The 14,785-nt window shown below is 45.9% G+C and overlaps 1 protein-coding gene across 1 annotated transcript in view; it reads left to right on the forward strand.

The window, feature by feature from the left end:
- Positions 1–14,785, forward strand: part of Sdk1 (sidekick cell adhesion molecule 1) — a 954,927-nt gene that overhangs the window by 697,273 nt on the left and 242,869 nt on the right. Inside the window, exons 9-13 of the mRNA XM_035444149.1 lie at positions 3,630–3,824; positions 5,393–5,509; positions 6,619–6,786; positions 9,905–10,007; positions 13,356–13,532. Of these exons, the coding sequence (XP_035300040.1) occupies positions 3,630–3,824; positions 5,393–5,509; positions 6,619–6,786; positions 9,905–10,007; positions 13,356–13,532 (760 nt within the window). The remainder of the gene's footprint in view (positions 1–3,629; positions 3,825–5,392; positions 5,510–6,618; positions 6,787–9,904; positions 10,008–13,355; positions 13,533–14,785) is intronic.

Here is a 14,785-nt window from a genome sequence, read left to right on the forward strand (position 1 = left end):
TGTGGCTCATTGTAATCATTGCCTTGTCCATGATTACACAGGGAGTTACTGCCCTCACCCATGCACACACAGACACAGACACAGACACACACACACACACACACACACACACACACACACACACACACACACACACACACACACGACACAGGTTTTGCAAGGCAATCCATTATCAAGACCTGTATAGATGAAAAGGCTCTTTTCCATTCTGTTTAGATCTGATATTGTAAACACGGTTTTCCTCCACTCACTAAGCACAGGAAGGGAAGCCTTGCTTTTGTGAGAAACAATGACCCTGGTTTCATAATGAGAGTGCTGGAGACCCAGAGTAGAGAAAGTGAAGCCGTTTATTTTATGACCTTGCAAAGTCTGGCACCAGCCTATGGAAAAGACAGGGGAAATAATGCCCTAAATTCCCCATTCAATTGGTTCAGGGTGAAAAGCTTTTATCTAATGTATGTCCTGGGGCTGGAGACTCCCTCCTTTTCCTAGCTGTAAGGCTTAGTCGTATAGCTGACTGCCTGTTTGACTTTTCAGCCCTAGGATAAGCGAGAGCACCCAGACAAGCAGGTGTCAGCAGCTAGCTAGGAAAAACAGGGGACAAGTGCCTCCCACTTGTCCCTGTCCGTGGCTCTCTAGTGAGCTTTAAAGGCACCTCAGACCAAAAAAGAAAAGGAAAAAAAAAAAAAAAAAAAAAACAGACTGATTGATCTCTCACACTACCAGTTTGGTGAGTGTTCCAGTTTCATAAGAGGAATGTTATCTCTCTATATACACTCTTGAAACCTTGCTTCAGGGAAAGCACAGCTAAGTATTATGCTCGGAGCCTCCAAGATTAAACAAGCCACATACTGGAAAATTGTCACTAGTGTATAGACGCTGCTCACCAAACACTGGGATCGTGGGGCAATGCTGCACAGTCCAAAACCCAGTCGATGGGCATGTGCCTGGGCACATGCTCCTGCCATGACACTTGGCTACCCCTGAGAGCTAATGCCTAGGACTTAGAGAGCCCCCACCTCCCTATGTTAAACCATGTCCACCCCATCCTTCAGTTATGAACAGGAGGCATGGGACTCACAACAGCCCTTGGTAAACGCAGAGTTGCCTCTGACCGGTGGTTTATATCATATCTGCTCTTCAACAAAGGGCCTGCAGCCTCCGGTCCTCACTCCAGGTCACCTTGTCACGGTCACTCTCTAAATATGCTGTGTTTCTGTCCTCCTTGGCTCCAGTCTGTTCATGCAGCGCCAGAGGAGGACGGGCACAGATTTTGAGTGGAGACACTTCTCCTTACTGTGGTGGCCACTGTGGTGGCCTTGTTCTTTTCCTCCTACCATAGCAGCCTCTAAAGCGCAGCTCCGTGGATGAGAAGCTATGTGACATTTATTTTTTAGAAATGAGTGCATTCTCTACTACTGCAGGGCATACGGTTCCCATTTGACATTAAATCCCCCTCCCCGTAGAAACACTCCCACCCTCCCATGTAGTAACAATTATTTTTCAGTAAATGACAATCCTGACATTCTTCTCTGACAGGGGAGTGCTCTCTTCTTGCATAGTTTCTGCAGGGTAAACTGTTAAGCACAGACTTGTAACTGTGTGTTGAACAGGTCTTCCACATTGCTCTGCCATCTTGTGATTTACAGTTCTCTCTTAACTCTGGCAATGAAACAAACTGCATGAGGAGTGGGGGGGGCGGGGGTTCCCTCTGAGAGCTACATCATGTAATCACCATTATGAGGTTTTACATGAACTGCATATGCTTTTACCTTGAAATGGATTTTAAGAAGTTGTCCTGATTTAATGAGAGGTGACAGGAAACGTAATTAGGGGGAGAACTGCCTGAGAACGCATCGTCTGGAAACGTTCCCGACATCAGTTCTATTCATTCAAATGGGCCTTCTACACCCACATACACTGAGACTGAGTCAGGGGTCTCAGGAAGCCTTACAGAATAGTGGCAAATGTGCCTTTTACGATTTCAGTCCATTTAATGGTTCCAGGCCTGGAGGCACGTGCCTGTAACCCCAGCACTCAGGAGGCTAAAGCAAGAAGTCAAGAGTTCAAGGCCAACCTGGGCTACGTAGCAAGATTTTTGTCACAAAATCAACCAAAAAAATTATTTTTATTTAGGGAAACTAAGGAACAAAAGCGCCTAAACTCTAGAGCTAAATCTTAGTGTCTCCTCAGGTTTCCATGCCCACTGGATTTCCAGAGTTTGTTATGTCATATGGGTTTGGGTGGTTCTCTGTGGAGCTTCTTTGCACACTTAGCTCACCCTGTTTTGGTGAGTGTGGTCCTCTTGGACTCCAGGAAGGTCAGAGATATTCCCCAGGAAGCCTAGCCCTGCACAAAAGCTGCCCGCAGAGGGTTCAGGTGTTGCCTATTCAGAACTGGGCTGCCCAGGCAATGCAGTGCCATTGTTCATCAGTCCTGAGCTATGTGAACTGACTTCTGCCATAGAGGAGATGGGCTTCAGAAGTCCACACCCAGTGCTTGGGCTGCCGGCATTTCCTTCCATGTACCACCTAGGTTTTGACCCTTGTAAACCTGTGTTAATGTCCACTATGGAAGCCAGGCCTTATTTCTCACTGGGATACCACACACAAGAAAGGAAAGGGTAGGCAGGGCCCTGGGGTCTGAGCCTGTCTGGTTCCTTAGTCCTTCTAGCCTAGTAACCTGCCATTACCTGGGGGTACAGGTACAGGGCCCCTTGTACCCCCTCTTCCTGCATTCACATAACTTTTTTCAGTGTCCACAGGTGGACATACATTACCCCATGTGTTCCCACCTCCTTTAATCAGGGTGTCTCCAAGGCTTTTGAGTCACTCTTCTAGTAATATACAGACATGCCTAAAGGTCACTGGAATCCGTGGGCTAATTGGATGAGGAGGTATTTGAAGTAACCCCCCAGCTTTGTTGTTGGCTGTGGTAATGAGTGCTCACACTATCCACAGAGCCCTTACCATGTGCCTGGCAGGAGTTTTACGTGCAAACCTGTCAATTCTTCATAACCTTTGGTGTCATATTCTAAACTTTCCCGTTCTATTAGTGACTTGTTTCACGGCTGTGACTAACTACCTCACAGATGCAACTGGCTCAGAGTGTGGGGGTACAGTCCATCATGGCAGGGAAGAGTGTGTGGTGCACAGGGAGCATGATGGTCACATAGCATCCACAGTCAGGAAACAGAGAGAGATGGATGCTGGTGCTCAGCTCACTTTCTCCTTTTTGCTCAGTCCTGGACCCCAGCCGATGGGATAGTGTCACCCAGACTCACAGTGTGTCTTCCCACTTCAGTCCACCCCATATAGAAGCTCCCAATGACCCTAGACTAGCCTTCCGAGCAGGGACAGAATCAGGGCTATCAACTCTGGACTAAACTCAAGGGCAATTACAGTTGAAATCTTTCTAAGTGAGTGCAAACCTGGGGCCCGTGGCCCTTGCTTATTCCTTCTTCCTCTTCAGAACACTCAGTGTGGGTTTCTTTGTGTAAGATGAGGGAAGTGTCCCTAATAGATAGGTTATGGTGTGGGAAGGTTGCCATGTGAGCCTCTGAAGCCCTTTCACCTTTACCCTCCTCCGGAGAGCTCTGGAGTGTAATGTTTGCCTCCATTCCTATCCAGGGGTTCCTCTACCCACCCTCCAATGGTACAAAGATGCTGTCCCCCTGAACAAGCTCCAGAACCTGAGGTACAGAGTACTCCCCAGCGGAAGCCTGCACATTCAGAAGCTGAGCCCAGAAGACTCTGGAATCTTCCAGTGCTTCGCCAACAATGAAGGAGGGGAGATCCAGACCCACACCTACCTGGATGTGACCAGTGAGTAACACACGTTAGCACAGCCAACCTTCCAGTCAGAGCTGCCCACTTAGCCCAGTACACAGGATGGTAGTGTCCTGTCAGCTCCTGAGATGATGAAGGGACAGAGCCCTGTGATGAGGGGTGAGCTAAGGAGAGCTATGACCTAGGCAAAGTCCTGCTCTTCGTTTAAAAAAAAAAAAAAAAAAAAAAAAAAAAAAACCTTCCTTTTTAGACAAGTAGAAAAAATATTTCTGTCGCCCCCCAACAGAATCAGAAAGACTATCCAGTATATAGCTCACTCCTAATCTTTTCTTTTGATCTTTTTCCTCTGTTTTAAAAAATATTCATTCTCTAGTTTTATTGAACAATTATAGTTCCTTTGTGGGTTTCTTTTATTATCCCATTAGCAGAAACACCTTGGAACCCTGTCTTTGAAAAATAAAATAAAAGTACAGGTTCTCACTGTATCTGTGGGTTTTCTTTCTAATCTCCCACAGCCGTAACATTGTTCTTCTGAAATGAAGTAGAATTTAGTGGTTATGGAATTGCACCTTTCAAGTTTGCCCTTTTTTCGAGGCAAAGTGCTGATATCGTGGGTGTGAGCACCACAGGGGAGTGTGGCCGTGTGTGCATGGGACTGTTGGCTCCCTGCAGCGCGTAAAGAGACAGCTAAGTCCTTAAAATGCACATGTGTATTTTGGTAAACCTGGGATGTCACCGTCCTTGACCCTTTCCAGGAGCCACATTTGCCCTCCACTGCAGAGCATAGGAAACCAGTCTTGTGCCAGGCATTTCAATAATATTGGATGTTTAAGCCAGAAACTGAGTTTGCATCCATTAGGGTTATTTAAAACCCACCTTGCAGCTATGGCCAGGGTGTTATGATGCAGACTGACCAGGTAGTCTGAGTTTGTTGTTTATTTGTTTTCTCTGAAGGGTCTAGTAATAGATGCTATAGACTTTAGGAGGGATGGTCTATATCACAGCTACATAGCACAGAGGTGTAACCTTGCAGGAGTGAATGGGAGTGTTACGTGAAGTATCTGGATCCCTGCACCCTCACCACCTCTCCCATCATGTGGACGAGAGACAGGTGGCTCTGTAGCAGTGTGGCTGATCTAGAACACTGGAACACTGGCTGCATTTTATTCCAGCACACACCTGTCTCATTCCTCTTAGGACTGTGAAGCCCTCACACTGCCTGACTTTCCCCATGAACAAAAAGAAGCCACTGCGTGGGACAGGGCTTCTTAAACCTGTATGTCAGCTTTCAGAATGCTCTTCGGAAGTGTGAACATGTCATCCCATAGTTGATACAGACTGTCACCTAAAGGACAGAGCCAGTTGGTTTCTGTAGATAAACATGTTTCCTGGGCCTCTGAACTAGGCAAAGAGCATCCACTTCCCTTTAGAAGCTCATCAATGATGGGTGATTCCTAGTGGCACAGGGTAGGAGCCACTCCAGAATGACTACTATTTTTTGATTTAGTGCCCTTCCCTCTGATTGGTCCTGTAAGACATGTGTGGATTCCCAGGCAGCCTTCTCAGAGGCAGAGCCACAACTCACAGTTAACCTCTCCCCACAGATATTGCTCCTGCCTTCACCCAGCGTCCAGTGGACACCACAGTTACTGATGGAATGACAGCTGTCCTGAAGTGTGAGGTGTCTGGGGCTCCCAAACCCGCCATCACATGGAAGAGAGGCAGGTTGCTCTGCAGCTTCGTGGCTGGTGTGGAAAACACTGGAATATTGGCTGTGTTTTTTCTTCTCACTCATTTACTCAGTGAAGACCAAATGGCACTCATTGAATGCTTCCACCAGGGGCTAGATGCCAGGGTGCAGCATGAATGAGACAGGTGACCCCGGGCTTCTAAATAACTTGGGGACTGAAAAAAATGTTTCAGTCAGTGAAGTGTTTGGGACACAAGCATGAAAATGTGAGTTCAGTCACCAGCGCCCATATAAAAAGCTGTGCACCTGTCATCCTGGCACAAGGAAGGCAGAGGCAGGAGGATCCCTGGGGCTTGTGGCCAGACAGTCTAGCCCATTCGGTGAACCCCAGTTTCCAGCCATAAACCCTGCCTTTAAAAAAGGACACCCTCTACATATGTTTACTCCATGTACATATGAACTTGTATATATACACAATTGCACCTGCACACACCAAACACCTCATAAACCAATGTTTCTCAACCTGTTAGTCGAAACCCCATATGGGTCCAATGACCCTTTCACAAAGGTCACCTAAAACCACCAGAAAATAAGATGTTTACATTGTGGTTCATAACAGTAGTAAAATTACAGTTATGAGGTAGCAATAAAAATAATTTTATGATTAGGGGGTCACCACAACATGAGGAAATGTATTAAAGGGTTGCAGCATCAGGAAGGTTGAGAAGCACTGCCATACACACACACTATTTTAAAAAGTAGGAAAGTCAGTGGAAATTAGAGAGTAGTAATAACTGTGCAAATATGGCTCTCCTTTACATAGGCCCAAAGTGGGTGCCTTCTGCCCACTGGGGCTCCTAAAGATATTAAGCCCTAGATGTAAAGTAAGCATGAGAAGTGTCATCCACAGGTAAGGATCCCATACACAGATCAGAATCTGTTTAACAAGACCTCACAGTGCTGGGAAATTAGGAGTTCCTGGTGCTGGATCCTGCCAATGGTGGGAAAACACTTCAGCTATGGTACTCGAACAATGTTCACTTTGCTTGGATTATCATCTTGCCGGCTGTGCCAGCCATCCTCTCCTTCCCTGCTGGCTGCTGTGCCTCTAACAACCCTCTCTCCTCTTCTGCTCTTCAGGGAACCTCATTCTGGCCAGTGGCTCTGTCCGGATTCCTAGGTTCATGCTGCTGGAATCTGGGGGACTGAGGATAGCCCCTGTCTTCATCCAGGATGCCGGCAACTACACCTGCTATGCAGCCAATACTGAGGCCTCTGTGAACGCATCTGCCATGCTCACTGTTTGGAGTAAGGGCCATTCTCTTAGAAGCTACTGTTAATCCTGCTCTCATCACCCTGTCATCTGTGTTCCAAGGATGCCAATACCCCTTAGATTTTCTCACTTGGTTCAATGAAAATGATTATTTTTACAACTAATTTATAGAAATCTGTTGAGTAATTAAATTTTCTATTTCTGAAAGAATAATTAGGAAACGTATCCAGAGAGTCAGTGGTGCTATTTCAAGAGCCATAACAGATCGACTTTTTAAAATCAGTAGACTTATTATACCCAGTTGGCTAGAATCGCTAAAGCAATGTTTTGATTAATTTTATAAGAAAATTAAATCAGTCATTGATATCCTAAAGAAAGTATTTTGGAGACTAAGGAGATTGTTCAGTCACTAAAATTCTTGGCATGCAATCATGAGGACATGAGTTTGATCCCCAGCACCCACCAGGCATACACTTTTAAACCCAGTGCTATAGGGACAGACACAGGAGGATTCCTTGGGGCTCACTGGCAGCCAGTCTCATTTGGTGCTCCAGATAAAGTGAGGGACTCTGCCTCCTGAAATAAAGTAGAGAGTTGTTAAGAAAGACCACTAGCCTCTACATGCACACATAAACATGCATGTGCACACATGAACATGTATACACATACAATGGAAAGTATTTTTTCTGTGCTATATAGTATCAACTATATAAATTAAAAAGGGATATTTCTTGTAGAGTAGAAGCAAACAGTAGGGACGCCTTTGCTCATCCAATTTTTGTCATCCTCAGTGTAGGTCACTGGTCCTTAATATACTGAAAGAATTGTTTTCTGTAATATGACTATCCAAACACCAATGCCCCCTACCTCTAGTGCAGTGGTTCTCAACCTTCCTAATGCTGAGACCTTCATTACAGTTCCTCATGTTGTAGTGACCACAGGCCATAAAATGACTTCATTGCTATTTCATAGCTGTGATTTTGCTACTGTTATGAATCATAATATAAATACAGGATGTCTGATGTGTGACCCCTGTGAAAGGGTTCTTGAACCCCCAAACAGGTCATGACCCACAGGTTGAGACCCGCTGCTCTGATGCCTAAGTGCCCTTTCCTCCAATTACCCCAGGCTGCATTACTAGCAACTCATTTCCAAATGGAAAAGACTGTTGTGCCCCAACAATCTCCACAAGCATTGTGGAGAAAGTTCAAACTCCAATAATATGTGAAGGTGCAGTCAGTTATAAAGAAGCACACACACACACACACACACACACACACACACTTCTGCTCATATTTGGCATTTTCCTCCATGCCATACTGTACATTTTGGTAAATAACCCTTTAATAGAAATTTTAAGATTCTTTGTCTCAATCATATGTACGTCTAGGGGAGTAGAGGATATGCACATGAGTGTAGGTGCCCTCAGAAGCCAGTAAAGGGCTTGCAGTTCTCTGAAGATGGAATTACAGGCAGCTCAAATGGGTGCTGGGACTGAACTCAAGTCCTCTGCAAGAGCAGTATGTACTCTTAACCAATGAGCCACCTCTCCAGCCCCAAATAACCCTTTAAATCAAGAGTTTTTCCTTTAATTTATTTAAATTCCTACAATACTGGCAAAGTGCTACAAAAGAGGTTTTGTTAAGTTTAGAGTCAACCACATTTGAAGCATGGGAAACATTAGCTTCTCATTTGCAAGCTTATGGAAAAGGAAAACGTGAGGTCTGGCTCTCCACAGACCACTCTCCAGAAAGTTCCATGGATCTGTTGAGGGTCAATCTTAGTACCATGCTTAGCTAAGTGACAGTAAGTCAGCTCAGTGGCCTGTAGAGTTATCCAGGTTTCTCGGTCGAGCTGCTTGGAACAGTCACATGGCCTCTCACAGGCAAAGACCAGAAGACTTAGAAACCTTTCCTGACACATGGCTGGCAAGCCACCATGCTGGGTCTCAAATGTTTTAGTTCTGCATATGGCACCAGAGTGGTGTCCCCTGGCAGGTGTGTGACAGCATAGCACAGGCTGACTGTGGAGAAGCTGGCATCTGCAGTAGTAGCTGTGGATTCTGGAATCCTCAGACGTGGGACAGCCAATGGGCTCTGCCTCTCACCAACTGTGTGGTCCTAGACAATTCACAGTGGGCCTGGACATCCATGCTCAGGCTCAAGAATTAGGAGTAATCAGTTGTCACAGGTTTGCTCTTGATTAAACTAATCTGCACAAGTGAAAGCACCTTCCAAAGTCACAGGTGCCGTGTGGACACTAGAACATTTTAAGACAATAATTATCTTAGCATAGAATCTCCATTTTATTTTTATACTATTTATTTACCTGAGTATTCATTTATAGTACTGGGGATTAAACCTAGGACCTTGACTGCTGAGCTATGTCCCCAGCCCTCTTTTTACTTTTTCTTTAAAAATAGGATCTCAGTGTGTCTCCTAGGGTGCTCTTCAATATATTCTGTAATTTGCTGGCCATGAACTCACCCCAGAGCCCAAGCTGGCCTTGAATTTGTGATCTTCCTGTCTCAGCCTCCCTAGTAACTAGAATGATAGACTTTAGGCCACAGGGACAGCTCAGACAGTCAAGTACTAACTTGTAAGCATGAGGACCTGAGTTTGATCCCAGAACCTACATAGAAGAGCTCAGAGCTGTGGCATATGTCTGTCATCTCATGATCAGGGAGTGAGAGACAGGCAGATACTTGGAGTTCACTGGCCAGCAAGCCTACCCTACTTGGTGAGTTCCAGACCAGTGAGAGACCCTGTCAGAAAAACAAGGTGGACAACCTCAGAGGAACTGCTCCTAAGATTGACCTCACACATCCTCAAACACACAGAGAGACACTCCAAAGAGTCCAGACTCTAACCTGCAACAAGGGACTCCCTAAGCATTTGCACAAAGTCTTTCTCTCGTGTGGAGAGTTTGGAGGCCCGGATGACTTGGGAGTGGGTGGGTTAACTGACTTTGCAGCCACACAGAAAGGCTTGTTTTCCATTCCCTGAACATCTCTGAGCGCTTCCATTTACACCCGTTTTACCAAGATAAGAGGGAATTCAGAGGCTTTGATGTCAGATGACCAATTCATTATCCCCCGAGGGCACAGACTTGCACACTGGTGATTTCATCAGGCTGTGACTTGTATTGTTTCAGATCGAACATCCATCGTTCACCCTCCAGAGGACCGCGTAGTGATTAAGGGGACGACAGCTACCCTGTGCTGTGGAGCCACCCACGACCCTCGGACCACTCTCCGGTTGCTCACACCGTTCTCGTTCTTTAGGACTTGTTAAGATTCCCTGGGCTAATGAAGGGAAAGTTGAGATGAGAAGGGAGAGTTTGGGGGTCTTCAATTTTAGCAGCCGATCCTTGATGATGGCATCTCCCGGTGGCAGGTTCCATCATTAATCACAGGAATCGGTCTTCCATTCCAGCCTTATGCATTATTTACAGTGGGCTATGCTCCACTCCATGGCTTCAATACAGCTTTTTGTGATTTTCCTGCCAAGGTTAATACACTGTCTGTAAAACGCTCTTGTCAGGGACTAATACTTAATGAGACAAAAATCCAGAGGGATGGAATAGGATTTCAGTGGTGTTGACATGGGAGCTCTGCAATGCTCAGAAGGGGTTTTCCATCCTACGAGGATGTTTTTTTTTTTTTGTTTTTTTTTTTGTTTTTTTTTTTTCTGTATAGCAGGCAGAAGAAATGTATGTGGGCGCCCAAGGAAGTAAAAGAAACACAGAGGAGGGAACCAGGGGGGTTGAAGATTCTCTAATGCCAAGTGGGACATCCTGTAGACTGGAAGCTGATGATGATGATTGTGGCATTTGGGCTAGGCATGTGGCTAAGTTATAGAGGGTTTGCCTAGCATGCATGAAGCCCTGGGTTCCATCTCCAGCACTGCGCACACTGGGCTTAGGGCTGTATGCCTCTAATCCCAGAACTCCAGAGGTGGAGACAGGAGCATCAGAAATTGAAGGTTGTTCTCAGACACCTGATGATTCAAGGCTAGCCTTGGTTACAGGAAACCCCATCTCAACACAAAAAAAAAAAAAAAAAAAAAAAAAACAAGCCAGGCATGGTAGCACATGCCTTTAATCCCAGCACTAGAGAGGTAGAGACAGGGGATCTCTGTGAGTTAGAAGCCAGCCTGGTGAATATAGCGAGTTCTAGGCTATCTAGGGCTATACAGTGAGACCCTATCTCAAAACCAAAATGAACAAAACAAAATCCAAAACCAGGCCACTTCAGGTAAGGGCTGGAATGCAGACAGGTGGCCCTCAGCAGTGAGCTTTGTGTCAAAGAGCAGAATAGTTGTGACTTTTCAGACTCAAGTCTAAAAAGAAATGAATAGGTGGGATGGAGAGAAATACATCACACAGCATCCTCATTCTGACTTAATTCTAAAAGGCTGCATTTAACCAAAAGAATGGAATCGGAGTTGACAGTAAGCAGAGGGGATGGCTGTTGAATCATGCACTGAGATCTGGGTTCAGAGACTTGACCCTTCAGGGCAGGTATTGGGCAAACCATTCATTTCTGCATCCCCACCTGACTCCCCACAGCCTCCAAGACTGGAATACAAGTGTGGGTTAGCTACAAGAACAGCAAATGCAAAGCCCAAAGGAACACACAGGAAGCAACAAGTTAAAGGTTACCTAGGAGACCCTGGGAGGCCTACCCAGAGATCTCTTTCACACCTAGAGAATCCTTCCATTGTAAAGGTAGCAGGGTGTGATTTCAAACAATGCTCCAAGGCCTCAGAAATAACCCTTGGGTGGCCCCTTTGAAGCACTGAGTCCCCCTTTCCTGGAAGAACTGGGGCCATCCCAAGGGCCTCAGTCTATACAGAGCAATATGTCTTTCTCTTCAGTGAGCTTTTCACTGTTGGCTCTTGTATTGCAGGGTGACCTCCTATGACTAATTCACAAAAGTTTGTACTGTGAATATGCAGGGCAGAAAGGGCCAGTACATTTTGAAAATGTGATCAAATTATTCTAATAAAGAAAAACCAGCACTTTCATCTCATCCAGCCGTCAGTAGGGGCCCTGCCCAGGGACATTTAGGGCTGGACAGTTTTATAATTGAGTCTATATTGGAAAAGAAAAATGTGCTAAAATGGCCATAAAGATTAAATGAGGAAGAAAGGTGACATCAGAGACAGCCTGCCCAGGGTAGTGGGACTTTAGCAGGACAGTTACAAGAGCACTAAGCTTTGCTCAGGAGATGAGCTGCCTCTCTGGGTGTCTTAAGCAAGCATTACTGAGGCAGGAGAGCTGTGTGGGTGCAATTCAGTAGGTAACAGCTGTGCCTCTGACCCACAGAGTCCTTGTCTCCCAGACATGCTCAGTCACAGTCATCTTCATTGTCATATTTGGGGATTTTGTTTGTTGTATGTGTTGGGAGTAGTACATCTGTGGTGCACTTGTATACAGTGTGTGTGTGTGTGTGTGTGTGTGTGTGTGTGTGTGTGTGTGTGTGTGTGTGTGCAGGCCAGATAGTACCTTGAGTGTAATTCCTTAAGTACCATCTACCGTGGATTTTGTTTTTGGGTTTTGTTTTTTGTTGGTTTGTTTGTTTTGTGTGTGTGTGTGTGTGTGTGTGTGTGTGTGTGTGTGTGTGTATGCATGTTCCCAAGTGCACAATCATATACGTGTGCAGGTGCATGTAGACCTGTCTGCACATACAAGTGGAGGCCAGGGGTTGATGTTGTTGATGAATCTCCATTTCATTTACAGAGGCGAGGTCTTTTGCTAAACCCGACTCAGCTAGTCTAGCAGCCAGCTTGCTCTGGGGATCCCATGTCTTTTCCTCTGAGTGCATGGATTATAGGATTATAGTGGGCCACTGTGCCTATGTGTGAGTGCTGGAGAGCTGAATTCCAGTCTTAGTGCTTATACAGAAAGTATTTTGTCCACTGAACCATTGTCCAGATCCTCCCTCTTGTTTTGAAACAGGGTTTCTCATATAACCAGGAGCTCATCGGTTAGACTGAACTGAGAGTGAGGGACAGTGATTCCTCCCACCAATCTACCTGTCTTTACTTCCCTCGAGCTGAAACTAATAGTGTGTACCATCACCCCCAGACTTTTTGCGTGGATTCTGGGAATTAAACTTTTTTTTTTTTTAATGAAAGGCAAGCACTTATCAACTAACTTAGCCCTCCACCCATCATTGTCCTGTTTTAGTCACTGAGTCTCAATAGCTTTTGTATATTGTCCAAGGTATCTGCCTGCTCCCCATCATACCAAAAGACTCACCTTTTTAAAAGATTTGTGTGTGTGTGTGTGTGTGTGTGTGTGTGTGTGTGTGTGTGTGTATGCTACATGTGTGCAATTGTCCAAAGAGGCCAGAAAAAGGTGTCCAATCCCTACAGCTGATCCGGGCACTGGGAACCAAACTTGGGTCATCTGGAAGGGCAGGGCACATGATTAACCACTGAGCCATTTCTCCAGCCCCAAACTCATACTTTCAAAAAGTGTAACTCAGTAATTTTTACGTTGTACTCCAATTCACCAACTGTTTGCTCTTTGCTGTCAAGGAAGGGGTGGGGATCCTGCTCCTGTAGCTTTTGTGATGAACTCTCTGCTTGGCCCACAGCTACGTTTGGAAAAAGGACAACATGGTCATCACACCATCCAGCAGCTCGAGAATTGTGGTGGAGAAGGACGGGTCCCTTCTCATTAGCCAGACGTGGTCAGGGGACATTGGGGACTACACCTGTGAAATTGTATCTGAGGGAGGGAACGACTCCCGAACGGCAAGGCTGGAAGTGATGTGAGTACGGAACCTCTCCCTGTCTCTGCATTTCTCAGCCCACACCTCCCACAGGACCACCGTGGCATGCCATCAGCCTGAGGCTAGCACATCCCACCATTCAGCTGTGGTGCATGACGACAGGGCTGTTCCTTTTTCCCTTCTTTTCTCACCCACATGTGTATGTGCACATGTTTGAATTCATGTTTGGAGGGGTACCTGTGCATATGGTGCAGATGGGGTGAGAGGTGAGGTCGGAAGTCAGGAGCTGTACACCTTGTTTGTTTGAGACAGGCTCTCTCATTTTACCTGGAACTTTATAGTATGGCTAGTCTGGCTGGCTAGGGAGCCCCAGAAATCTGCCTGCTGCCTCCTCCCCAGGGCTGCAATGATAAGCATGTGCCACCACATGCAACATTGTCATTCAGGTTCTGGGGAATCAAACTCATGTCTTCATGCTTACAAAGCAAGCACTGTAGCAACTGATCCATCTCCTCTGTCCCTTCTTCCTTCCATTTTTCCCCCTCCCACTTCTTCCTTCTCTTCCTTCCTTCATTTCTCCCTGTTCCCATTTATATGGCTTCAAAATCAAAATGTTTCATTTTTGCACAGATGGTTTGACCATAGGTCATTGTCTCCATGGATCCTTCACATTTCCTGCATAGATACCCTGTCATGAAGGATGTTTACATCACTGCCATTAAGTAATGATGAGTTCCATGTAATTGTGCATCAGAGTTTCTGAATGGTGGAAATGTCAGGCCAGCCTATCCAAAGCCAGCCAGCCAACTAGGCCTCCAAGTTAAGTCAGGCCCAGACCACACCTCCATTAAGTCTTTGGCTTAAGAAAGCTACCAACTGCTCCATTGCTTCTAATCCAGACCTCCCTATGGGTCCTGGTTGGAGCCATTAATAGCTACTGTGTTCTTCCTCAGCTACCTCTCTGCTCACAGAGCAGGAAGCTGAAAGGCACCATCCACTTTTCTAATGTATATTTAGTTGCTTTATAAAATGTGCCCTCCCAGAAAATCCCTGAGCACACGAGCACAAAACACAACCAGCAAAGAAAGAATCAAAGCCTTGTGGTCGCCAGAGCGAGTGCATGATGCCCATCTGTCCATCTGTCCATTCGTCCCTGCCACCGTGGTGCATGCTGGGACATCAGAAGACAACTGTGAGAGACTTTCTCATATCTCTGCCCCACCATGATGCAGGAAGGATTCTGAACACAGAGAGCATCCCCTAAAGATAGCATCAAACACTTTGCACCCAGT

The sequence above is a fragment of the Cricetulus griseus genome, chromosome 4 (assembly GCF_003668045.3).
Source record: "Cricetulus griseus strain 17A/GY chromosome 4, alternate assembly CriGri-PICRH-1.0, whole genome shotgun sequence".
Lineage (NCBI taxonomy): Eukaryota > Metazoa > Chordata > Mammalia > Rodentia > Cricetidae > Cricetulus > Cricetulus griseus.